At 39.7% G+C, this 26,916-nt stretch overlaps 1 protein-coding gene across 1 annotated transcript in view; it reads left to right on the top strand.

Annotated features, from left to right (window-relative positions):
* The first annotated feature begins 2,196 nt into the window (after positions 1 to 2,196).
* The window catches only part of FAM168B (family with sequence similarity 168 member B), a 28,209-nt gene continuing 3,489 nt past the window's right edge, over positions 2,197 to 26,916 (top strand). The window contains exons 1-4 of the mRNA XM_049768287.1: positions 2,197 to 2,245; positions 4,317 to 4,397; positions 10,218 to 10,301; positions 26,734 to 26,876. Coding sequence (XP_049624244.1) covers positions 4,328 to 4,397; positions 10,218 to 10,301; positions 26,734 to 26,876 — 297 coding nt within the window. The 5' untranslated portion in view covers positions 2,197 to 2,245; positions 4,317 to 4,327. The remainder of the gene's footprint in view (positions 2,246 to 4,316; positions 4,398 to 10,217; positions 10,302 to 26,733; positions 26,877 to 26,916) is intronic.

Here is a 26,916-nt window from a genome sequence, read left to right as displayed (position 1 = left end):
AAGAATCTTCAGGGGCCAGAGCAGTGGCTCAGTGGTAGGGCGTTTGCCTTTCAAGCCGCTGACCTAGGACAGACAAAGGTTCAATCCCCTAGCGGTATCCCATATGGTCCCCCACGCCTGGAGCGATTTCTGAGATTGTTGCTGGGAGTAACCCCTGAGCGTGACCTGGTGTGGTCCCAAAACAAAAAACCAACAAACCAAAAAAAAAAAAGAATCTTCAGAAGGTGTTTCTGAGCTACCAGACTAGTCCCCAACTCTAGTGAGTAGATGCAGGGAATCTTAGTCCTGGGATACTCTCATCAATTGAGCTAGTAGTTTAAGAAATTATTTGATGTTTGGTCACATTTGAACAGTGCAAGTGAAAACTTTTGTCCAGTTGGAGAGATAACAATTTTATTCATTCCATTCTGTTTCATTTTCTTACCTATAATGTTTGGTTCATAGAAACTTGCCTCAGTTTAGCAGCGATTCATTATAAGGCTCAGGAGAAATAGATTTGTTTTCAGGGAATTGTAACTTCTAGTAGTTTGGAATTTAATGGTATTTAGAAATTGAGTGCAATTCTTTAGAATTTTTAGTGGCAAATATAGAGTAGAATTTTATTACTGGTTTAGATTGTAAACCAGTTTATTTTGGAATGAGAATATTGTATTGCTTGAGTTGTTTTAAACCTCTTGGCTGTTACAAACACTTTTATACAAGTTTATATGGATATGATGGATATTAATTGGATAGGATTGCCAAGCCATCTGATGTGGTAACTTTCCTTTTTTTTTTTTTTCCTCCAGGGGAGGAGGTATTTTATTTATTTTTTTCTGGGACCACATCTGGCAATTCTTGGGTTACTCCTGGCTCTGCACTCGGGAATCACCCCTGGATGTACTTGAGGGAATTCTTGTGATTCTGGGCATCAAACCTTTGTTGGCCACATTCAAGGCAAGCATCTTGTCTGATAAACTATTTCTCTGGCCCAGTATGGTAACTTTTGTGACTACCAGCTGTTATTAATAAGCTTCATTAGCTACTGGATGACATCATCTGCTGGAATTAACATCCTTAAAAAGGATTTCCACATGATGTTTCTAACTTATATCCCTTTATATTTTACTTTTGCCCAAATACAGCTTGGACAAGCTCATTTGATAATATTTAACATCTAAGATGCATTTTGCATTTTCTCGTATTCACAGCTCTTTGGGAGTCTATTTGTTGCTGTTTTTAGAGTTTATTGGAAAAAATCATCTCAAGTTTTTCTTATTCACTCTCCATACACCCCATGATTCTAGTGAGTTTTCTTTCTGTGCATGAATCAAACCTAAAGTACTCATTTATAACCAATAACCATATGTCATGTAGGTCCAGTAGAAGAGTCATCCGTGCTTATGCTGTAGTGCTTGATTAAAAATAAACTAAAATTCAGCTTTTTAGTTGTGCTAGTCACATTTCAGATATTTAGTAGATTATATTTTCACAGAAAGTTCTTTTAGACAATTCTTTCCTCCACTGTCAACGCAATAGGGATGCTGACATGCTTTTTTCATCCATTTTTTCCTATGGCTCTACCAACTGTTTTACTGATCATGAATTCAGTTAAGAAAAATTAGATCCTGGCAGGAAAAGAATAAATAAGTATAGGAAAATGCTTACTTCCCAGGAGTTGATAGAGAACCAGATCAAAAGTGTGGGGCTCTCTCAAGTTAGATGTTTGTATACTCATCAACAATGGATTTAAAGTGTAGGTTTATAGGGATTGGCAGTTGCATATTTATTATTAAATGTGAGGCAAAGACAATTTATTTTCCTGCTTACCTTGCTGTTTCCTCTAACCAGTGCTATAACCCAAGCCACAAATGGCTATTTAAGTTTAAATTGAAGTTATATGAAATGAAAATATCCTCCTCTACCACCCGCACTTTTTATGTATTACATATAAGGTAACTTTTACTTAAAGCTTCCATATTGGTTTGTGTGGGTAAGGAATATCTTATCTCATTCTAGAAAGCTAGGTGAGCAATGTAGACTTACTTTTCAGCTGTCACTTTAAATGTCATGGAAATTTAGCTTTGCCTTTTGGTATAGAAGTCTAAAAAATTAGAAATTATTTAGCTAATGAAAGTCACAGTCACTGATGTATCCTGTGATGTATCTGCCCTGCCCAACCCCAAGAATTAATTTCTGTTTTGTTACAGAGGCTAAGGACCAGAATCCTGTATATCTACTGGACAATTTGGTTGTGAATAGTCAGGTGAGCTGGAAATTTTAAGTAGTTCAAATCTGTGTTTATTTTATCTTTGTTGTAGAATTAGATTCCTAGGATGTTTGGAAGTGCTCAAGTTTTTTTAAAGTCAGACAGCAGTTATAACAGTTTTGTGCCATACCTTGGTATTGGTGCTGAAGGCACATCAGTAAATAGGGCCAAGCCCCCTGGGCATGACTTTTTTGGGGGGTAATGTGGAAGAGGTGAACACAAAAGGAACATCTTTTACATTTTAGTGAATTTTTATTTTTAAAGTAGGCTATGCCATTTTTATTTTTGTAAATATTAAAGCTGAGTGATTGACATAGTTATTCATAGTTGAGTTTCAGGAATACTATGTTCCAACATCAATCCCACTACCAGTGACAGCTTTCTTTCACCATTGTCCCAAGTTTCCTTTCCACCACCACCCCCCCAGTCAGTCTTCTTGGCTGTCACATTTGCAAGTGTCAGTGTTACAGTTTAAATATCATGTTTGCCTTATTGTTGGCTTTGTAGTTTATATATTTATATGTATACATGTGCCAGATGTGTATATGTAAAGGCTTATTCCATAAGTATGTCTACACCGATGAGCTTAAAGCCCCTTGCTACCCTTGTTTTTCTCTTCTTAACTCACCACCACCACCCTTGTTTCTGTGCAACCATGTATTCCTTCCTCCCGAGATACTTCTATATACCATTGATAAGGGAAGTCATTGATGTTTGTCCTTATTCTGGCTGACTTCATTCAATGTGATGATTTCCAGTTCCATCCAAGTTACAGAGAATTTCATGATTTAATCTTTTTTGCAGCTACATAGTACTCCATTGTGTGTGTGTGTGTGTGTGTGTGTGTGTGTATAAACACATCATTGTCACACTTACTCAGTGTCATTGGGTATAATAAGGACTTTTAGACAGCAGTTTAGCTTTACTATAAAATTAAGCAGAAACTAGAGTTTACAAACACCTATTCTGTACTTTATTTCCAAATTTTATTTAATGTTTTGCTGAGTGATTTACCAGATGAGGAACATTAACTAGTCTCTAATTAAACTTCCAGAATCTGGTTCTTAAAGTTTAAAGGAGCTTCTGGAGTACTTTGTAGGTAAAGACTATGGTTGTAGCTGTGCAAGTACTTGAGCTTTCTAAGAGAAAAGATTTCTTTTTTTGGTTTTTGGGCTACCCCCGGCGGTGCTCAGGGGTTACTCCTGGCTGTCTGCTCAGAAATAGCTCCTGGCAGGCACGGGGGACCATATGGGACACCGGGATTCGAACCAACCACCTTTGGTCCTGGATGGCTGCTTGCAAGGCAAACGCCGCTGAGCTATATCTCTGGCCCCGCGAAAAGATTTCTAAATGACGAAACATTACACATGATGGAGTTGCTGTGTTATGGTTAATTTGCCTTTTAAAGAACCTATATCTGACATTTTCTAAGAAATAGAGACAACAAAAATAAGACTAAACCTACCCCATCTAAAGTAAATCACTGTTCTTTTTAGTTCCTACTAGATTGTGTTTATGTATAGGTGCAGTATTGGTATGTTTACTATATGTCGCAGTATTTTACTATGTTTCTCAATTTAGCATATCAATCCTATATATTTTTGAACATGTTTTTAGAGACCAGGTGCATGATATTTCTTGCTATGGATATATCTGGTTTGCTTAACTGTTAAAAGGGCATTTAAACTATTTAAAGAATCTGGGGGCCAGAGCAATAGCACAGCAATAGGGTGTTTTGCCTTGCATACGGCCTACTGGGACGAATTCAGGTTTCATCCCCAGCATCCCATAATGGTCCCTGAGCGCTGCCATGTGGCACAAAAACAAAAATTGGGGTCTATATATGTATTTTCCCCCCACTTCTGCAAGGTAGAAGAGAATTATAAAGCTAATAGCATACTAGTAGGTGCCCATTGGGATTTTGGATATTCCTTATTGTCCCCTCTTGGTAGCATCTTGTTCTGTGGTGGATTGAAGGAAAGACTCTTGGAATGTGCTCTTTTGAGGCTGATGCTAGAAACTCGAGAACAAATGAGCTTAACTAAATAACTTTTCCCTCCCTTTTTAGTTCTTGAAATCATGAATCCTGTTTATAGCCCTGGTTCTTCTGGGGTTCCCTATGCAAATGCCAAAGGAATTGGATATCCAGGTAAGCTAGTAAAATTTTTTTTCATTATTGAACTTTGAACACGATAAATTTCCATGTCACTAAGAAGTCTTTTAGTTGACAGACAACCATTTGGCTTAAACTAGCATTCTTCAAACCCTTTTTCTGCTGTGGACAGCACTTGTACTATATACGAGTATTGGCACTTATAAACAAATTGGTAGACTGATCTTTCCACATTTGCAGACTGATGATTTAAGATCACCGACTTAAATAAAAAGGAAACATAATGACGTATAACTGAAAACTCAAGAGCTACTTCTTGACTTTGGTCATGGTTTTAGCTGGTGACTCCAAGTAGTTAGAACTAGTATGCAGTTTTTCTACTTTTTAGGCTTACTTTATTATCTCAGTGTTGATGACTGAGGTAATGTTTCTCCTCATTCTATCTCTCTGTAGTATTCTTCTCGTACCAACAGCCCCTTGTTTATGGGCCTTGGCTTTTCTGCTCTGCAGAAAAATCTCTTGAAGCAAGAAGTTCTTGTTCTCATTCAAGCCAGTTCTGGAATTGGTTCTAAGTGAACTCAGCTTATATCTTGAGGTGTTGAGAAGGGGGTTCTACTATTTTAGGCCTGAGCCACATTCCCCACCTTTAATTGGGAGTTAGCTAGTCAAACATGGGATGTGCAGGAGGAGATGAAACAACTCTGAGGAAATAGGAGCAAATTGGTCAAAATTAACAATTGTTCTAAACAGTGTAAGGAATGATTATTTGTAATGTGCAGTGACACTTGGATTTTGATAATATGGTGAAACATTTAAAAATCCTATTGCTATAAAACCGGGGGCCGGAGAGATAGCATGGAGGTAAGGCGTTTGCCTTTCATGCAGGAGGTCATCGGTTCGAATCCCGGCGCCCCATATGGTCCCCCGTGCCTGCCAGGAGCAATTTCTGAGCCTGGAGCCAGGAATAACCCCTGAGCACTGCCGGGTGTGACCCAAAAACCACAAAAAAAAAAAAAAAAAAAAATCCTATTGCTATAAAACAAAGCAAAGAAAATCCATAGAAAGGAGAATAAAACATGTTAAAAATGTATAACTGAAGTCAAAAGAGAAATATCTTTAGCTGCAGTCCAGTGCAGATTATTGATCTGATGGTGCACCAGATCAGGGTACAGAAATTAAGAACATTGACCTTGGTGATACTGAATGGGATGGGATCCCCTTATCACTCTGATACATCTGGAGCATGATGTTTCTTTTGAAGATGGCAATTACATATAGTCCATTCATTGGTCCCAGGAGACTGCTCTGCTATGTTGGGGTGGGGGAAATATTGCTAATAATTTTTAATAAGTCAGATATTTGAGCTTTACTTTCTGTTACTTCTGTATCCGTATGGGATTTATGAACTTATAAGTTGAAACATTGATACTGAAAATTAGTCTTTAGCATGCATTTCCATGGAACACCTCATAACAAATGAAAATTACTCAGGAGGCATTTGTTCTCAGTCTAGGTTGTGTGGGTTCTTAGATAACGCTCTGCCTGTAAATGCAAAGAGCCAAAGACATCTGATGTTATTAAGAGCTCCGAGTCATGACAGACTGCAGAAATAGAACATCAGGTAGAAACTACCCCGTGCAAAATATTAACGTGGCTTTTTGGAAGGAAAAAAGAACCAGTAAAAACTTAATGGAGGGCCCGGAGAGATAGCACAGTGGCGTTTGCCTTGCAAGCAGCCGATCCAGGACCAAAGGTGGTTGGTTCGAATCCCGGTGTCCCGTATGGTCCCCTGTGCCTGCCAGGAGCTATTTCTGAGCAGATAGCCAGAAGTAACCCCTGAGCACCGTCGGGTGTGGCCCAAAAACCAAAAAAAAAAAAAAAAAAAAAAAAACTTAATGGAAAACATAGCACTTTTCCAAGATTCAGGTTAAGATATGGCTAACACATTGCCAAAAAGAGATTCAGTATGAGGTAAGGAGGAAGTGCGTAGGTAAGCATGAAGAAAGGGGGAAGTAGAGTAAGAAGGGGCAATTAGAATAAGAGTTCAGGGTAAATGAAGAGCTTTAGAAAAACTGAGAATATGCTCTGCCAGTCTTTGAGACTACCGATTAACATAGATTCATCCCTGTATTTTGGTTGGTCACAAATGGGTTGCTACATTTTGCGATAAGGTCTGAGTAGTAATTTATTTTAGGGTCACACTGCATTGAGGTTGCACTCAGCCCTGCTTTTCTAGCTCAAAAACAACCATACATACTATGGAATGAGTGCGAGGGTTTAGATGCCATTTAACCTTTTGTCTTCTACAAGGTCATTTGTGGGTTATATTTGGCCTAGAGCCTAAGAGTTGACCTCTGGTAAGGAGAGTTGGAATAAAACACTTTTGGTGGGCTTAAGTTTTATTTTTTGTTTTATAAGTGCATTTATGGATCTAGATATAGTATAGCAGGTAGGGTACTTGCTTGCACTAGGCTGACCCAGGTTTGAGCCCAGCACTTTGGGGCCCGAGCCCAAAGTGTGTGTCTTGAGCATTGCTGAGTGTGACCCAAAAGCAAAAAGATTTAAAAAAGAAAACCACAAAAGGACACTTCACAGGTCTAACTTTTGTTTTGTTTTGGGTCACACCCAACGGTGCTCAGGGGTTACTCCTGGCTCTGCACTCAGAAATCACTCCTGGCAAGCTCTGGGGACTATATGGGAATCGATCCTGGGTCCGGATCTGTCCCTGGTCAGCCGTGTACAAGGCATATGTCCTACTGATGTGCTATTGCTTTGGCCCCAAAAAGTCTGAAATGATTTAAAATTTCATATAGTTGTGTGCAATTCTCCTTATTTTACTTAAAAAAAAAAAAAAAAACACCTATTCTGTATTTTCTTGGTATTTTAAGTCTCTGAATTTTACAAAACTCTGAGTTGAGCTTTTTCATAATACATGAATTAACATTTATGTTGTTAAATCATTACTACAAAGGGAACCGGAGCCATAATACAGTAGGAAGTATGCTTGCTTTGCATATGGCCGATCCAATCTCCAAGTATCACCACATTGGGGAATAGAGTTTAAGCATAAAATTTGGAAAGGACCCATTTAGTCCTTGTCCCAACCAAAGGCCACCTACTTTAGACTATGGATCTTCTGATCTCCTCTTACACTAAAGATGGAATTAGAAATGCAGGTTTTTTAGGAAAGATAATACATGAAAGGGTTTGGAAGAAGCAGAATTGGTAGGGAATTTGAGTGGTGACTGTGCTCTATACCTTTGAGTCATTAGGGAGTTCTGGGGTGAGGATGAGCAGTTTGTGGCCCTGGTGAGCAAGACTTTGGTTTATGAACTACCTGTGGCTAAATAGCTTCTCTTCGGAATAGCAATAAGGTGGTGGCATGAATTTTGCTTTATCATTTTATACTTGTTCACAGAGGCTTCTTCCCCTTTTTGTGTGGTGGGTATAGGGCTGTGACGCTCAGGGTTACTTAATCCTGTCGAAGGCAACTATGTCACACTGTTGCGTAGCTTGCCTACTTCTGGGGAATTTCCATAGTTTTCCAGTCTGCTTTTGATGACTGTCATATTCTGCTATTCTAAGAATGCTGCATCTTATGTTGCATGCTCTGGAGATGAGATCACTGGGATGAGGAGAATAAGATCACTTGTAATATGTCTGGAATTACCAGGTTTACTTCATTAGATTTTTGCTATTTGTTTTTATCAGGACTATGGGACTGTGTTCTTTTCTTCAATCTCACCAACAAAATGTATTATAAACTTTTCCAATCTGATGTTAGAAAGTATAGTTGTAATTAGCAGTTATATTTGTTCCTGTATGTTGATTTTTTATTAGGCAGTTAAGTTGGGGAAGATTTATCTTAAGAAGGTGAGAGATTTCAAGAACCTAGACACATACAATACAAAAGCTGATTTTTTTATTAAGCAGTTAAGTTGGGGAAGATTTAACTTAAGAAGGTGAGAGATTTCAAGAACCTAGACACATACAATACAAAAGCTGATTTTTTATTAAGCAGTTAAGTTGGGGAAGATTTATCTTAAGAAGGTGAGAGATTTCAAGAACCTAGACACATACAATACAAAAGCAGGTGATTTACCCTGAGGATATGTTGGTAGTTTCTAATAGGATATGATATAGATGAATGGTCTTCCACATTTTTTTTTTTTTTTTTTTTTTTTGGTTTTTGGGTCACACCCGGCAGTGCTCAGGGGTTATTCCTGGCTCCAGGCTCAGAAATTGCTCCTGGCAGGCACGGGGGACCATATGGGGCTCCGGGATTTGAACCCATGACCTCCTGCATGAAAGGCAAACGCCTTACCTCCATGCTATCTCTCCGGCCCCTGGTCTTTCACATTTATAAGAGATAAAAATCTTAAACTTTCTTGAGGGGCCCAGAATTACTGTACAGGAATAGTGTGCTTGCCTTTCACTTGGCTAACCCAGGTTCTATCCACAGCAGTATGTATAGTTAGTCCCCCAAGCCCTGCCAGGAGTGATCCCTGAGCACAGAGCTAGAAGCTCTGAGCACATTTGGGTATGGCAAAATAAAGGAAAGAAAAGAAATAAAAATAGCCACTTTAGGATGTTTCTGTTTAATCTTTTCTATACAAAATAAGTGAAACTTAAGTATTTGTGTCCTCACATTTTTCTCTAATTAAGGCACATGGCAAGATCCTCCACACCAACTGGACATCCATGAAGGATGTCCAGAATAGCTTCTCCCAATTTTGAGAAAGCAAAGCCATCTAAATAAAGCATATATACCTGTGATGAGAATAGGCACTTTCAAGTAGGGATTCCTGGGAATATTAGTGTTGAAGATTTCTATTTCTGCCCTACTAAGAGACCCGCTTAAACCAAATGACAATTGAGGAGGTAATGTACCAAAGCAAGGGCTTCCAAGCAGTGGTGGAAACCTAAGGGATTTATGTATTTAAAATAAAATGTAGAGGAGGCTGGAGAGACAGTACAATAGACATGATGCTTGTCTTACACGCACCTACCTGTGTTCAGCCCCTGATAACCCCATAAAGATTCCCCAAAACCTGCCAATAATAATCTCTGTTCAGGGCTTTTGTTTGTGATGCCAGTTATTGAACGTAGGTAAGCTGCTTGTGAGGCAAGCTTCTTGCTGCTATACCATTTCCCCAGCCCCAGAAATATAGAAATCACAGCTTTCCACAACAAAAACTTGGCAGTAGTAAATACTGAATTATCTTTGTTGGTTCCTTGGCCTTAACATTGTGGTCCGCTAATACTCGTGCTGTCGCTGTTGTGAATTGTGAATTGAAAGGGTCAAGCACAAAGCTACAATGAGGGCCTCACCTAGCTTTAGGCCTGAAGAAGTCTGAAGTGAATGCTAAGCCTCTTCTGCTCACGGCTAGGATTTGGACTGCAAGATTTAATGCCTTGAATGATATATATGTTATGTTAACACAAATGATTAGTGATTGTGATTTAGTACCATTTTAGATTCTTAGTTTTTGCTATGAGATACTTGCAAATGGGTTGTAAGGGATTTTTCCTAGTTTAGGTGCCAGTCGGGTCCTCTTTAGCGTGGGATGCTCTGAAGACTTTTAAATAATGTGTTATATAATTACAATCTAGAGTAAAACTAAAGACATACTGGGATACTGTATTCCTTCACAAGGCTTAGAAGACAGTTCTCATTGAGAGCCTCAATTTTGATAAGAGCTTGAGATAAACTTCATGGTATGCACTTGTTTTGTTAATTCCTGAAGGTAGTCTAGAGTTTTGATGAAGAAAATAAGAGCATATGGCTCTGTGAAACTCTGTAAAATTATGCTGTCTTTTCTGATGATGACATCCAGTTATTCTGTTTTCTTGCAGCTGGTTTCCCCATGGGCTATGCAGCAGCTGCTCCTGCCTATTCTCCCAACATGTACCCTGGAGCAAATCCTACTTTTCAAACAGGTATGTGCAGGTGATATGCGCTGGGTCCATGAACTGTGGAGGTGGGAAGGGATAGTGGATTCAGAGAAGAACGGTTATAGATTTGGGATTAAGTTGATACCATAAAATTAGCCTCATTAATAGTTCAAAAAAAAAAACCCTTAATACTTCTTTGGTTTTTTGGGAGGGAGGCCATACTCTGCACTGCTCAGAATTCATTCCAGCCTCTTTGGTTAGGGATCACTTGCCATTCTCAAGGGATCAATTGGGATGGCAGAGATGGGTCAGTCATGTGCAACACAAGTATCTGCTGTACTATCACTCCCACCCCTAAATGCTTCATTCTTAATGTTGTGAAAGCTTCATGTAGATAAATTTCTAATTTCTTTCCACTATACATTTTCAATCTGATCTTAGCCCCTGTGATTATTCATAAAAATTAGTAGAAACTAAAGATCATCTAGCTAAATTGTCATTTTTTTTTTTTTTTTTGGTTTTTCGGGCCACACCCGTTTGATGCTCAGGGGTTACTCCTGGCTAAGCGCTCAGAAATTGCCCCTGGCTTGGGGGGACCATATGGGACGCCGGCGGAAATTGAACCGCGGTCCTTCCTTGGCTAGCGCTTGCAAGGCAGACACCTTACCTGTAGCGCCACCTCGCCAGCCCCTAAATTGTCATTTTGATAGGATATTACCTGGTTTCTCTCCAGTATTTTGTTGTTTTTGAAGATGTCTCAGGCACACTATATGAAAATATTTCCAAATGTTAGAAGTGATGTAATTGAAAGCAGAGTTTGTTGGGGTCTGTGCATCATGAATTTATTTTGTGGGACTATGTAAGCTTGTAGTCCAATGGTGACTTGTTTCATCTAGGCTTTCTTCTCCCATATTGGACTTTTTTCAAATGAACCAGAAGTGATCCTCAGAGGATGTTTACAGGAAAGAAAGCAATAGTGTCCTTTTTATTTCTTCCTATTTTGATAATCATTCAGTTCTACCCTTCTGTGTACCTGCCATTCAGCCACTTCCGTTACTGCTCTAAAGGCATTTGGCCTCTTGGTCATGTTCAAAGATCTTTTCTCTAGGTCTTTCCTTCCTTGCTTTGTAGCTGCCTTCCTACCTATGCTAGAGCAAATTTCCATGATTGTAAGATAACAGTCAAGAAGTCTTAACTTTTGGGACTTGGGATGTGGGTTAGCAGTAAAGCACTGGTCTTGCACAAATGAGGCCCTGGATTCAATTATTATACTACCAGGAAAACTAAAACTAATGTAAAATTTCTAGCTAGCTCTTTGCCGCATTGGAATGGTCTGTTTTGCTTTGTATTTTTGTCTAGCTTTTAATTCACACTTCCCTTCTCTGACTAGAGTGACTGATCCTTTTTTATTTCCTTAAAAAAATTTTTTTTTTATTTTGGGGCCACATCAGTGGCATTCAGGGATCACTCCTGGCTCTGCGCTCAGAAATTACTTCTGCAGGTTGGGTGGGACCATATGGGAAGCAGGGGATTGAACCTGGTTCTGTCCCTGGTCGGCCTTGTGCAGGTAAACGCCCTACCACTGTGCTATCACTCTAGCCAGTTATTATTTTTAATAATTTATTTAAGCAACTCGGTTATAGGAATGTTCATAGTGGTTTTCAGTCATCAAGTGTACACCACCCTTAACCAGAGATCTTGACTTCTTCCTTCCTATCTGATGCCTGTGATAAAATTTTCTTGCCCAACTGCTGTGGCAAGCACTTCCTGTACTGTGAAGAATAGGAGTGGTGAGAGAAGGGACAGCCTTGTCTTGTACCAGATTTTATAGGAAAGGCTTTCAGTTTTTCCTACTGAGTCATGACCTTGACTATATTGAGAAAAGTTTCTTCTATTATCTACCTTTTGAGCTTTTATCTGAACGATTGTTGGACTCTATCAAATGCTTTCTTTGCATCTATTGATATGATCATGATTTAATTTTTCCTTTTGTTGGTAGTGTATTCCGTTGATTGACTTGCTTATATTAAACTATCCTTGTATCTAAGGAATGAGTCCTACTTGGTCATGTTGTATGACCTTCTTGATAAAACATTGGATCCTATTTGCTAGAATTTTGTTGAGTATCTTTTCCTCTCTGTTCATCAAGGATATTGGTCTGTAATTCTCTTTTTTGTGGCATCTCTGTCTGCTTTTGGTGTCAGGGTGATGTTAGCTTCTTAAAATCTATTTGGCAGTGTTTCTTTTTTTTTTCAGTTTCCTGGAAGAGCCTAAAAAGGATTGGCAGTAGGTTTTCTTGAAAGGTTTGAGAGAATTTGTAGTGAATCCACCTGGGTCTGGGTTTTCTTTTTTGGGAAGACTTTTAATTACCATTTTAATTTCCTCAATAGTGATAGGTCCTGTTCAGTTAATGTCAGATCATCTTCGTTCAACTTTGGGAGGTTATAGGTTCTCTTGTTTTATGGCATAGAATTTCTCTAAATAGTCTCTGATTACCCATTGAATTTTATTAGTGTCTGTAGTAACCTCCCCTTTTTATTTTTAATTCAGTTTATTAAGTTTCTCTTCCTTTGTGAGTTTTGATCTTCTTTATTTATTAATTTATTTTCGTTTTTTGGGTCACACCCAGCAGTGCTCAGAGGTTACTCCTGGCTCTACGCTCAGAAATCGCTCCTGGCAGGCTCAGGGGACCGTATGGGATGCTGGGATTTGAACCACTGACCTTCTGCATGCAAGGCAAATGTCCTACCTCCATATTATCTCTCTGGCCTCCTGTCTTGTTTATTTATTTTTGGGGGGCCACACCCGGTGGTGCTCAGGGGTTACTCCTGGCTGTCTGCTCAGAAATAGCTCCTGGCAGGCATGGGGGACCATATGGGACACCGGGATTCGAACCAACCACCTTTGGTCCTGGATCGGCTACTTGCAAGGCAAAAAACACTGCTGTGCTATCTCTCCGGGCCCATCTTGTTTATTTTTTAAAGAACCAACTCTTTTATTGATTTGGGGGGGGGATTTTTTTTGATCTTCAATTTATTAATTTCTGCTTAAGCTTTATTATTTCCTTCTGTCTGCCAATTTTTTGATTCATTTTGTTGATCACTTTCCAGTTTTAATAAGCTGTGAAGTTTATCTAAGCCCTTCTTGATTGTCATGGCCTGCTTGGTCTGGACATTAAGGGAATTCCCCTGCTCAGGAAGGTGGGTGTGTGAAGGCGGCCAATTGTGGAAGCAGGCTTAGACACTCAGAAGTGATCTGAAGTTACCTTTCTCTTACCTGGGTTTGAGCAGGACACTTACATTTAAAACTAAATTTCTTGGCAAGTCATCATAGTAATTGCAGACATAACTGTTCTTACACTGTACCAAACAAAAATGTGCAGGACAAGCTGTATGCTTATTATTACCTACCCAGGGCATGACATAGCTTTCAGCTTCTGTGTTCTTCCATCAAGTCAGTTCCCAGAGACTGGCTATTGTTTTGGCCTTGCTCCAGTTCAGCTGATGCCTGAAATATTAATTCTTAATATGACTGTCATTAGACTAACAGCAAAGCTAATAATTTTGTAAGACTGTAAATAATTGCTTGGGCATACACAACTACATGTGACAATGCTTACAGAAATCTTAGTGGTCATTAAAAGAGGCTCAAAGAAAGGTCCTTAACAATGCTAGTGAAGTTATATCTCAAATAATATTTATGCCATGTCCCCTGTCAGTTTCCACATTTCCCTGAGTGCCTCCTGGATGGCAGCCAAGGCCTTTTGGTGCCTTAATGCCCTCCTTTGTGGATTCAGGCAGCTCCTAAACCTAGTTCCCTCACTTTTAGGTACAGGTAGCTAAAGCCTCTTGAGCTGTGACCTTTCTTATAGGCACAGGTGACTGGGGCCTCTCGAACTTGGTGCCCTCCTTTGGTTTCAGGGTCAGAGTCCCTTACACAGGGGTCGATGTGTAACCTGATGAGTGCTTTCAAAGCTCTACATTTTCCTCTTAGTACCACTCTTGCTGTGACCCCCAAGTGCTGGTCATCCCTGCCTTTGTTCTCATTTATTTCCAGGAATCTTTTGATTTCTTCTTTGATTTCATCTCTGACCCACTGATTCTTCAATAGTGAGCTGAGTGGTGGTGGTTTTTTTTTTTTCAGGTGTTAAAGATGTTCCTGTGTGTCTGTAATTCACAACTAATTTCAGTGCATCATGATCTGAGGAGGTAGTTTGTACAATTTCTATCTTTATTTTATCCTCTTGAGTCTCTCTTTTTTCTTAACAGTTGCTATCTCTGTGTGATGGGGGAATGGGATAATTATTACTTGGTTCTTTAAAAAATATTTTTTATTGTATCACGGTTTACCATGTTTATAATACTGTCATTTCAGACTTAAATGTTCAAACACCAAATCCAATCATCAGTATGACCCTCCTTTCACTAGTCTCTCCAATATCTCACCCACCACCATATTGGCTCCTTGCAGGCACAAATTTACTTCATGTTCATTACAACACAGATGCAAATCGAATGATCAAAACCCTTGACAAGGGTCAATTTGAGATCATTGTTATAGTTCTTTATGGTGTTACTAAAGTTAGTGTTTAAGGCAAGGGTCTCAAACTTGCGGCCTACGGGCCGCAAACGGCCCTCCGTACAACATTTTGTGGCCCTGCCCTAGAGGAATCTTTTTTTTATTTTGTTTTGTTTTAGTTGTTTGGGTCACACCCCCCAGTGTTCAAGGCTTACTACTGACTTTGCACTCAAGGATCACCCCGACTTTGCCTCCTGCGGCCCACAGGTAAATTGAATTTGAGACTGTGGTTGGTGCTAGTAGAGCTCACTGAAGTTGGTAGATTACTATGAAACTTTCCCAAAGGTTTCTTGTGATACTACTAGACTGACACTATAATAAATTTAAGTTGTTCTGGATTTATGGGCTTGAAACAAATTTAGTGGCTTGGCAATTTAATAGGGTAAGTTGTAGAGCTGGGCTGTTTTTGTAGGTGGGTGTAGGGTATGGTACTGGGCTCTGTGCTTCATGCAGAAAGGTGAACTTGCCCACCATCCATTTACTCAGTTCTTAGCAGCTAAATGGTACAAGATATCTTCTTTTGTCCAACATCTCATTTGACCTTTTTGAAGGATGAGTTACTGAAAATTGAACCATAGACCTCATCCTATGAGTCTCACTACAGAACTTTGTCTTTGTTTTGTTTGGGATCATATCCAGCAATGCTTAAAGCTTACTCCTGCCTCTGTGCAGGAATCACTTCTGGGAAGCTCTGGGGGCCAGAGGATTGATTTATTTGGGTCAGTCACATCCAAGGCAAGTGCTACACTGTACTATCATCTTTAGTTCCCACTGTATTATGGTCTTCCGAAGTTTTAATTTTGTTTAAATGGCTCTCAAGATAGAAAAGACATAAGTTGTATATCTTTGGAAGTATATAGTATAGTAACTTTTGATGCTATATAGACCACCCTTATAATGTAGAACCAGTGTTCTATAGCCCATTATAATTTCTCCCAGGTACAAGAGAAAATACTTCCTTTTTTGGGGGTGGGGGGAACGGGACCACACCTGGCGGTGCTCAGGGGTTACTCCTGGCTGTCTGCTCAGAAATAGCTCCTGGCAGGCACGGGGGACCATATGGGAAACTGGGATTCGAACCAACCACCTTTGGTCCTGGATCGACTGCTTGCAAAGCAAACGCCGCTGTGCTATCTTTCCGGACCCGAGAAAATACTTCTTAATGATGATTTATATCCTCCCCAGGTATATTTATTGAAACAACATGATTTACTAAGTTGTTTGTAATAGAGTTGTTTCAGACATAGAATGTTCCTCCACCAGTGTCCCCAGATTCTTTCCCAGTTCCTAGCCTGCTGTCTTGGCATGTATATAACCATTTATTTCAAATGCCTTGGTCTAATAAAACTTAAAGAAATAACAAATAGAATGATCTTAAAACAATAAAAGTAAATTTGATGGTGAATTGTATGTTTTTAAGCCTTCTTAATCTAATACCTTTACTACCTCAATTTCACATTCTCATGTGTGTCTTCATCCATTATTGAGTGGTACTCTATTGTATGGAAATAGACACAGATCCCAGCTTCACTTACCAGTTGGTTGATGTCTAGGTTTTCTGCTGTTTTGGGTTTTACTGATGAAACTGCCAAAATAGTCACATATAAGTCTTTGTGTGATCTCATTTCTCTTGAATAAATGATAGGGGCAGATGGAGGAAGGATGGTTTTTACACATCCTTCCCCCATCATTAATTTGGTTTTGTTATTCTTATGTATCCTTAACATTTTAAGAAAGTCTTCCAGGGGCTGCAGCGTTAACGCAGCAGTAGGGTGCTTGCCTTGGTTCGATCCCCGGCATCCCATATGGTCCCCCAAGCCAGGAGCGATTTCTGAGCACATAGCCAGGAGTAACGCCCTGAGCATCACCTGGTGTGTTCCAAAAAAAGGAAAGTCTTCCAGAGTGATTTTTCTTCTAACCAGTAGTTTGAATTCTAGTTCCTATTTTCTGTCAATATTCATTATATTTATTACTTTTTTATTTTAGCTGTTCTAGTGTTATCTCAGCATAATTGTAATGTGAACTTATTTTAATGGCTAACTATCACGAGCACTTTTTCATCTGTACAATTATCATTTGTGTCTTTAGTTAAGTGTATGATCATTTACTGATCATCAATTTTCTAATTTTATTGGAATCAGTTATATTGATTTTTAAAAATTTGGGGGGCTTGGGAGGTGGACCTGCCCCCAAGAATCTGGGCACTGGGTTGGTGTTTCAGTGTGAGTGTCCTAGGATGCAGGGTTGCTCAGACTTGTCAATGACAATTACCTGCAGCACCAAGCAATTGTGCATGAGAGCTGAGAGTTGCACCAGGATTTTGGGGGACCTAGTGGTAATAGGGATTGAACTAGTGTCACCAACATGCAAGCATGTGCCTTAATCCCTCGACTGAGTTTTGATCATTTGTTTATGAGTTGATTATTTATATTGCGGGTATTTTTAAATTATTTTTATTTTAACATTGTCTTTGAAAGAGGAGAGTTTAATGAATTAATTTTACCCTTTTATTATTTTATGGATCATGCTTTTTGATATCTCACAAAAATCTTTGCCTGATCCAGTATCCAAGTTGTGTTGCTTCTTTTTTTTTTATAATTTATTTAAGCATAGTAGCTATAAACATGTTTGTAATTGGATTTCAGCCATAAACTGCACACCCCACTTCACCAGTGCAACTCACTCACCACCAATGTCCCCATTTCTTCCCCCCCCATCCCCTCTTTGTTTTCAAGATAGGCATTGTATTTCTATCTCTATTTTTGTCATGGTAGCTGTTAGTGAAGTTATTTCTCTATCTGCACATACCACTCTTTGTGATAAGCTTGTTATCATGGGTTGGTCCTTCCAGATCTTATCTCTATTAACTCTGGGTATTTTTATTATACTGTCTTATTTTTCTTAAATCACATGTCCAAGAGGCATATGAAAAAATGCTCCACATCACTAATCATCAGGAAGATGTAAATAAAACAGTGAGATCTCACACCACAGAGACTAGCACACATCACAAAGAACAAGAACAAGCACTGCTGGCATGGATGTGGGGAGAAGGGAACTCTCATTCACTGCTGGTGGGAATGCCTTCTAGTTCAGCCTTTTTGGAAAAAATAGGAATATTCCTTAAAAAACTGGACATTGAGCTACCATATGATCCAGCAATACCACTCCTAAGGATATATCCTTAGACCACAAAAACACAATACAATAATGCCCTCCACACTTCTATGTTCATAGCAACACTGTTTACAGTAGCCAGAATTTGGAAACAACCCTGATGCCCAATAGCAGATGAGTGGCTAAAGAAAATGGTACATCTGTACAATGGAATATTATCCAGCTGTTAGAAGAAATGAAGTCACAAAATTTGTGCTTATATATGGATGGACATAGAGACTTATTATGTTGAGTGAAATAAGTGAGAAGGAGAAAGATAAGCACTGTGCTCAGATATCACTCCTGGTGGGACTGGGGGAATCATGCCATGTCAGAGAGCAAACCTGAGCCAGCTGCATGCAAGACAAGTAAGTGCCCTACCCACAGTAATATCTTATTTCCTTTGTGTTGTTGTAAGGCTAAAATGAAAAGATAATAGTAAGATAGGTATAGAGCTATAGCACTTGTCTTATATGCAGTCAATCTGAATTTGATTCCATGGTGGCATATATGGTCTCCCTATCTCTACCCAGAGCAATCCCTGAGCTCTGAGCCAAGAGTAAACCCTGAGCACTGCTGATATAACCCCTCCCCCCAAAATTATTAAAAACACCAAAATCTCTTAAAAATTCTTATATGAAAGAGCCTGACAAGGCTGTTCTTGTCAGAATCTGCAGCACCCCCAAATTAGTGAGAGATTCACTAATTTTTGTTTTTGGGTTGAGTCAGACCTCCACAGGCAAAGCTTGCACTCTCACTGGTTTTTATTTTTTAATTGAATCACAGTGAATTACAAAGTTACCAAGTTATTTATGATTGAACTTCAGGAGAACAGTTTTTGCCCTATTCTCCAACCATTTATCCTGGTTTCCCTCACATTCACAGCCTGCCTCTGGTTGGCACTTCTTGCTCCTTTCAGCATTCCATTCTCCAGAATTCCACTTTTCTCCATCAGTGTCATATTGTACATCAGATTCCTGATTGTTGCCTTTGGGCATTTGTTACTCCCCTGCTATTTTTCCTTAGAGTTCAAGTAAGAGATCGTTTCGTGTGTCTGACTTCATTCATTTTGATACTTTCTAGACCCTTCCACATAACAAAATATGCATAACATCTTTTGTTAAAGTAGTAGTATTCCATTCTCTATATGTACCATGCTTTCTTTTTCCAAGTCATCTTAGACACTTGGGTCATTTCCAAATTCTGGCTATTGTGAATTAGTGCTTCAACGAATAGAAGAATATAGATTTCTTTTCTGCATTATGGGGCCCTTAAGGTATATATGACAAAGAGTGGAAATCCTCATTGTTTGAAGCATGTGCATATTGTTTTCCAAAAAGATTGGACTACTTGACATTCCCACTAGCCGTGAGTGAAGGTACCTTTTCTGCTGCATTCATGGCAGCGCTGGTTGTTTTGCTGCTCTTTGATGTGTGCCAGTCTGTGGTTTGATTGGATAACTCGTTGTTGTCTTGATTTGCTTTTCCTTGAAGATTAGTGATGCAGAATAATTTTTCATTGGCCTTGTTGGCCAAAGTGCTGTGATTCTAACAGTGCCACTTTTTCGGACTTCCTCTGGCATAACCTGTAGGATATGTATCATCTTTCTTCTTTCATGCATTTCCTTTTTCTTAGGAAAGTTGGATCTTTCCTGCCACTTGCTCTTATAACTTAGAAGTTGGAGCAGGCAGTGGGGGTCATAGGATTAAGGGAATGATGTCTATGGATAGGACCTTTTTATCCTCTGAGAGGTCTCAGATTGTTTTTAGGTGTTTGACTTTCCACCCAACAGAACAAGTCTTCTACTTTTTTAAGCCAATATAGGAATAAAGATGTTTATGAAATTTGTGAATGACAAGTAAAAGACACTTGGAAGTTCTGACCAATGACCCCAAAGGAATCTATACTCAATATTGGACCATGAAGTCGTATCTTTTTGTGGGATCCTCTTGTATTTTCATATCTTTTATTTTGGGTGGTGAAGGGGCTGGGCTATATCTAAGCAATGCTTTGGGCTTCCTTTTGGCTCTTTCCTCGGGGGGTTATACAGTTAGTACCAGGGATTGAACCTGGGTTGGCTGTGTGCAAGGCAAGTCTGTACCCACTGTACTATTACTCTAAATTTTATAGTTTTAAAATTTTAATTTTCTATTTCAGTATAGATTTTTCCTTATATGATGAGAACATCAAAGTCTTCATTATTAAAATGAAAAGGAAATTTTTATGTTTTGCTGCTCTATTTTGTATACTTTCTGGTTCTCTTAGTACCAGAATTCTGAACACTAATGTATTTTATAGATGCTGTTTATATAGAGGTTTGATTTTTTTTTTTTAAAGTATGTTGGCCACCTTTGTTGTGTGTATTTTCTTAGTTCTTCTTCCAAGTGTGACATAAGAGGGACTAGAGAATCTTGTGATTAGATATCTTTTTTGAAAGAAGCCATTACTCAGTATCTGGAAATGAAAAAGGTGTTACTCATTCCATCCTCATGAACAAGCATAGTAGATTGAATATGTATGCAGGCAGGGTGGGCTGTCCATGATTCAGAGGAAAATATTGGAAAGAGGGGATCAAATCCTGGAGGCATCCCTTCTGGGAAAGTGTTTTACTTTGTTTTTGGTACTTGTGTAGTAAATTAGTGTCACTATTAAACTCTCAGGATGCTGAGGCTGTAGTCAGGCAGTTCATTCTTCTTATTGACAGGAGTAATTAGAGTTGTCTGATCATCTGAAAATCATTAAGGAAATATTCATTTCTGTTTAGTGATGAGATGAATTATATGTTAGATTGTGCACCTTTTTGGGGGGTGAAAATTATTGTATTGGAATGATGTCATTGTCAGTTTCAGGTTTAGTAAGCTCTTGTTGCTAGTTGATCATTCTGTTAACTTCTTTTTTTTCTGAACATTAGGTGGCTTCAGACACACATTGGCATCTAATTGGTTTGTTCCTCCAGGGATGACAGTATTTAAAAGGGGGATATGTTGCACTGGTGAAGAGGTGTTCTTTTTTATAACAAACCCAATTACAAACATGTTTGTAATCATGATGCTTAAATAAAGATACTAATTAAAAATTTATAAAAAAATAAAGGGGGGGGCTATCACAGCTGTGAATACAGCTACACTGTCCAGAAATTCCAAGCACCACATTGCTTGTTCTATGGCCACGCCTTCTGGAAGGTGTGTGTGTACTCTCGTGCCTGCACTCGATCCAAAAAAGTGTTGGTGATGTCAGCCCAGATACCAGCATACCTGGAGCTTTGGTCAGATTGGTGTCAGTGCAGAGATACAGAGGAGTGGCGAAGCGGTGATTGTGGGTGCTGGGTGCAGCAGGCATAGTCTCATCATGGTTTTTGGCTCACCGTCTCTTCCTGAAATTGCCAACTTTCAGCTGCGTGGCTGGTTTACTCATGAATTTTCACGCTTTGGTTTTATCTCTTGCGAGAACAGATTGTGTCTATTGAACTGGCCTGAATGTAGACTTAGCAACTACAATTGTGAGTATGCTTTCAGCTGCTAGGCTTTTTGAAGTAAAAGCTTTTTGAAGAAAAGGTGGGGATGCGGGGATACCCATACTCCAAGAGTCCTGATAATGTCAACTCAAATACCAGCATACCTGAACTTTTGGTCAGATTGGTGTCTGCAGAGAACTATCGATGCATACATCATACAATTTTGAAAGATGGAAGCAGTTGCTGCTGTGTATAACTAGAGTAGGTGGGTTTTGTTATAGGGACAGTTAGAATTAGCCTTCTATTAACCAACTTTTAAATATTCTATTTTTCCTTTTTCTCCTTCCTTCCTTCCTTCCTTCCTTCCTTCCTTCCTTCCTTCCTTCCTTCCTTCCTTCCTTCCTTCCTTCCTTCCTTCCTTCCTTCCTTCCTCCCTCCCTCCCTCCCTCCCTCCCTCCCTCCCTCCCTCCCTCCCTTCCTTCCTCCCTCCCTCCCTCCCTCCCTCCCTCCCTCCCTCCCTCCCTCCCTCCGTTCCTTTTTTGGCCCACACCCAGCAGTGCTTGGTTTATTCCTGGCTCTGTGCTCAGAAATCACTCCTGGCAGGCTCGGGGACAGTATGGGATGCTGGGGATTGAATCTGGGTGAGCGTGTGCAAGACAAAAGCTCTACCCACTTTGCTATCACTTTGACCCCCTAGAAATGGATTCTTAAAATAATACATATGTACATGTTTATGTAGAAGTACAAATATTGCTAATAATGATGGAATTAAACAGTTTATTTCATCCTATTTTATTGGTCTTAGTACTTGTTAATGAAGGTTATTTAATATGTGAAAATTCTTTCTGGCATAGTTTTACTTCAAATTCAGAATTAGGTCCTAAAGTAAGACAATAGTTGTATTTTTAAAGTGAAATTTTCCCCACTGCTCAATTTGACTGGTATTAAGAAAAAAAAAGTGAAATTTCACTCAGGAGAGAAAGCATTAGGAAGTGAACTGGGGTACAGGCCCAGCATTATAGGAAGCACCAGATATTGAGCTTGTGGCCTCACACTTAATGGCAAATGCTTTTTGCCACAAGCCCATCTCTTTGGCCCTCCAACTGTTGCTGTTCTGCTATGTTAATACTAGTTTTTCTTCTTGGGTTCTAGTATCCTTGATTAGAGTTCTGTAGTCAGTCCTTTATTGATCATTAATGAAATCTTCAAGTTTATTCCAAGTGTAGGTTCTCTTCTTTAACGCACAATGTCCTGAGCATTATTTTTTTTTAAACTGTCCTCCTCTTGTCTGAATAGTGATCTCTTGGGGGGGGGGAGTGGGGTCATTACTCCAGGGATTTCTTTCAATTGTTTTTGTCTTCTGATGCATTTTCTTCCTTCATGTGGGGAATTTATTTTTCTACCAAGGGCCATTTGGGTATTTATATTATCACTCACAGATAAACTGCCTCAGAGAAATACATGTGTCTATCATATTCCAGGACTGAAATACATTATTTCTCAAGCATATTTAGTTTCAGGCTCTGATATTCCAGCCTTATGACTTACCTGTTTGGTAAAAAGTATGGGACATCATAGTTTTAACAATGTGTGGAACTATCCACACAGAATTTATTGCTATGTCTAATAAAGATTTCTAGACCAGCAATTATTGTCTTTTTGTTTGTTTGTTTGTTTGTTTTGGGGCCACACTTGGTGATGCTCAGGGTTTACTCCTGGCTATGCACTCAGAAATCGCTCCTGGCTTGGGGGATCATATGGGACTTCGGGAGATTGAACTGAAGTTCATCCTAGGTCAGCTGTGTGCAAGGCAAATGCCCTACCGCTGTGCCACCTCTCTGGCCCTGCAGTGATTATTTCACCCCTCTGGCCCTGCAGTGATTATTTTCTACCACAATTTTAAGACAGCTTAGTTTATTCCTACCCTAGTTTCCATTGTTATGCTGAGATTTGGGGGGCATATTCAGTTGTGCTCACTGGTTCTGAGCCCTGGAATCCCTCCTGATGGGACATAAAGGGACCTTATGGGGTTCTGGGGATCAAACCCAGGTCATCCTTGTGAAAGGCAAATACTCTGCCCATTCTTCTATCCCTCTGCCCCCAGACTGACAGTTTTAATTTTTTAAAACCTCAAGATTTACTCCTGGCAGTCTTGATGACCGTATGGGATGCCGAGGGTGGAACCTGGGTTGACTATGCAAAGTAAACACTCTACTGCTGTACTATCACTTTGGCTGAGTTTAATTTTTAAAAGTTAGTTTTTTTTTGTCAAGACTTTTTGTTTAGTGAGTCCTGCTAGGGAGCATATCTTAATAATGGACCTTTGAAAGGAGAGAGAAACTTAGGTAGAGGAGTGGAAACTAGCTTTATTTGTCCCTGCTGTGAGGTTCTGGCACTGAAAGAAGAGTAGAGTTCCTTAGGGAGGAGGAGCTCTCCAGTCTGCCTTTTCTGTGTTCCTCCCTTATTCAGTCCAAGACCACTGCTTTTCCTGTCCCAACTCAGTGCTTTCATTCCTTATGCTTGTTCCCTGAAGTCGGAGCCTGGTGAGCATTCCTAACTAGCTCTTTGTGCGGATCTGGCTCTCAGCATAGCCTGTGTGATGAGTAGTGATGAGTCAGCTCTAGGGCATTGCTTCTGTCATTGTGACAGGTCACAAGTGCCCTGATCTGGGAACTGGTTTCTCTCAGAGAAGTAGAGTATTTCTGCCTATATAGGAATGGATGGAATTTATAGAAGCTATAACCCTTTTATTTCCCTTGGCTTTTGGGTCACACCTAGCGATGCTTAGAGCTTAGTCCTAGGCACTGGGGTTATTCCTGGCATCTGGTGTTCTGGGATCAAACCCAGGTCAGTCACATGAAGGGAGTTGAAGGAAGGGAATTGAGAAAGTCTAGTGAATCTCTGATAAAGACCTTTAGGACAGACTTTTTAGAGGAACAAAAAATTTAAATTTCTTTCTTGGAATTAAAAGGCCATTTAAAATTGACCCATAGTATGAGAGTTACTCCTTTTTCCCTTTAAAAACATGATAGACAGAACTGGAGAGATGACTTCAAGGACTGGAATATTTACTTAGCCTTATGGGAGCTTGGGTTCTATCCCCAGTTCTGCATGGTTCTCCATGCATGACTGAAATGATCTGTGAGCACTGTGTTGTGAGTAACCCTCAATACCATTAGATCAGGGGTCTCAAACTCAATTTACCTCGGGGCCGCAGGAGGCAAAATCGGGGTGATCCTTGAGTGCAAAGTCAGTAGTAAGCCTTGAACATTGGGGTGTGTGACTCAAACAACTAAAACAAAACAAAAAAAGATTCCTCTAGGGCAGGGCCACAAAATGTTGTACAGAGGGACATTTACAGCCCGAGTTTGAGACCCCTGCGTAGATGCAACCCAGAGTTAAACCCAAAAAACTCAGATGCATGTACACTGCCAAGCACAGTCCAGAATTGTAATTTTATTACATCCATTTCCTAATGATATTTTTTTTTAAGGAAAATATGTAGGAGTGAGTTACGGGACCCTTAGGGAAGTGTATATAGAAATTGACACTGTTATTGATTGTGTTGTAGCCTTATACCATTTGGACCATTCTGATGAATGAGAAATAGTTCCTGAGAAAGTTTTATAGAGGTATAAATTACATATACTAAAATTATCCTTGGTGTATATGATTTTATTGAGAGTAATATTTCCAAACTGAATGTCTGAGTACAATGATTTTGTACCCTGAAAGAAGTGAATTGCTTATGTTCTCTGGACACTAGGATTGGTTTTCTGACTCTAGATAAAGTGGATTTTGTCTTAGAGTTCCACATCAGTGGACTCAATCAGCATATATTCTTGTGTCTGGCTCTTTTTGTTTATAATTTTTTAAATTATGTGTTTCAACAGTTCCATTTGCTACTGAGTAGTGTTTTCTACAAAAATGTACCATAGTTTGCTGGTGGATTATGAAATAAAAAATCCACCAGTTGTGAGACTGCTTCAGGTACCATATTTCTAAACTCTATGCAGCCAGTCTGAAGAAGCAGGGTAACGGCAAAGAAATAATGCCAAGCCAGTCAGGAAAGGATAATCATGGCGTCCCTGGCCTTTTTGCCTTGTGCTCTCTGCCTCAGCCAAAAAGCCAGCACTCTTCCTTCTTTATTAAAACCAGTTCCTAATACCAAGAAGGGGGCAGGTCAAGTGAGACAAAAGTACTATCCAGTGGACTTTGACATATCAAAGGAAGAGGTTTTAAGAAAGTGGGATTTGGGAGAACACCTTTGTTTGGGGTTGATAACGGAGTTTCATCTTACTGTGGATTTTTCATCACTGAATAAGGCTACTTTATGACATTGCAATCTTGAGGGCAAACCCCCTCCCCTGGTGAACCTTACTTTCAAATGGAGTGAGAGAGGTCCAAAAGGGGAGCCAAGACCTTACCAGTTCCAAGTCTTTTGGATAAAGGGCTTTCTTGGTGTCTAGGAAGGAATATTGGAAATGTAGCTTTTGGAATCATTGCCACTTGTGCTTTTAAGGATCGTTGTGTTCTTTACTATCCTCGATGTTGTAGATTTTCCTTTAAAGCTCTGCTTTATTGTCATTTTAAAAGGGAAAAGGACAGTTGTATTTGTCAACTTGCTGTGTCAGTTCAGAATTTCCTTTTCTGTGGGGGAAAGTCTAGTGTTGGACAAGTTTCTCTCCCTTTTAACTGCAATAAGCAGCACAGTGAATGCTGAGTTAGTGGAGTAGAAGGATGGAACTTAGGTTTCCTATATGCATCATTTACTTCACCCACTGAGCTGTTGCTTTTTTTTTTTTTAAATAATATCTTTATTTAAGCGCCATAATTACAAACACGTTTGTAGTCTCTTCTAGCCTAGTCTGATTCTAACAGGTATTTCTTTGTCATTCTTATGTAAATATAAGCTCTGTAAGACTTTGTTGGGCTGGAAAGAGTGCTCAAAGGACTTACCAGAGGCCTGGGTTCAGTTCCTGGTCCCACTGAGCACTGCCTTAGAAGTAGCCCCCTGCATTACCTTATGCGGTACTCGTTCCCTACCCCCCCCCCCCAATATCCCAAAACATGAAAACAGTTCCTATCCTTCTATTCACATCCCATACTTAACTCTGAGAAGTGATGGGTTGAGAGTACACATTAGAGGGTAGACAGGGCACAATGATTTTCAGTTTTGCCAGGGGTGGGAAATGAAACATTGTTCACTTCATTGCACACACTGTCTCCCTGACCCACAGTTGGGCTAATATGAGTTTGAACCCAAACCATTGGTTTTCTTGGTTTCAGGTTATACTCCTGGCACACCTTACAAAGTCTCCTGTTCCCCCACCAGCGGGGCAGTTCCACCATACTCCTCTTCTCCCAATCCATACCAGACTGCTGTCTACCCCGTGCGAAGTGCCTACCCCCAGCAGAGCCCTTACGCACAGGTAGGCCTGGGTTGGGGAGTACGCTGCTGGTACTTGTGGG

This window comes from Suncus etruscus, chromosome 2 (genome assembly GCF_024139225.1).
Source record: "Suncus etruscus isolate mSunEtr1 chromosome 2, mSunEtr1.pri.cur, whole genome shotgun sequence".
Classification (NCBI taxonomy): Eukaryota; Metazoa; Chordata; class Mammalia; order Eulipotyphla; family Soricidae; genus Suncus; species Suncus etruscus.
This window is presented reverse-complemented; position numbering and strand designations above follow the sequence as displayed.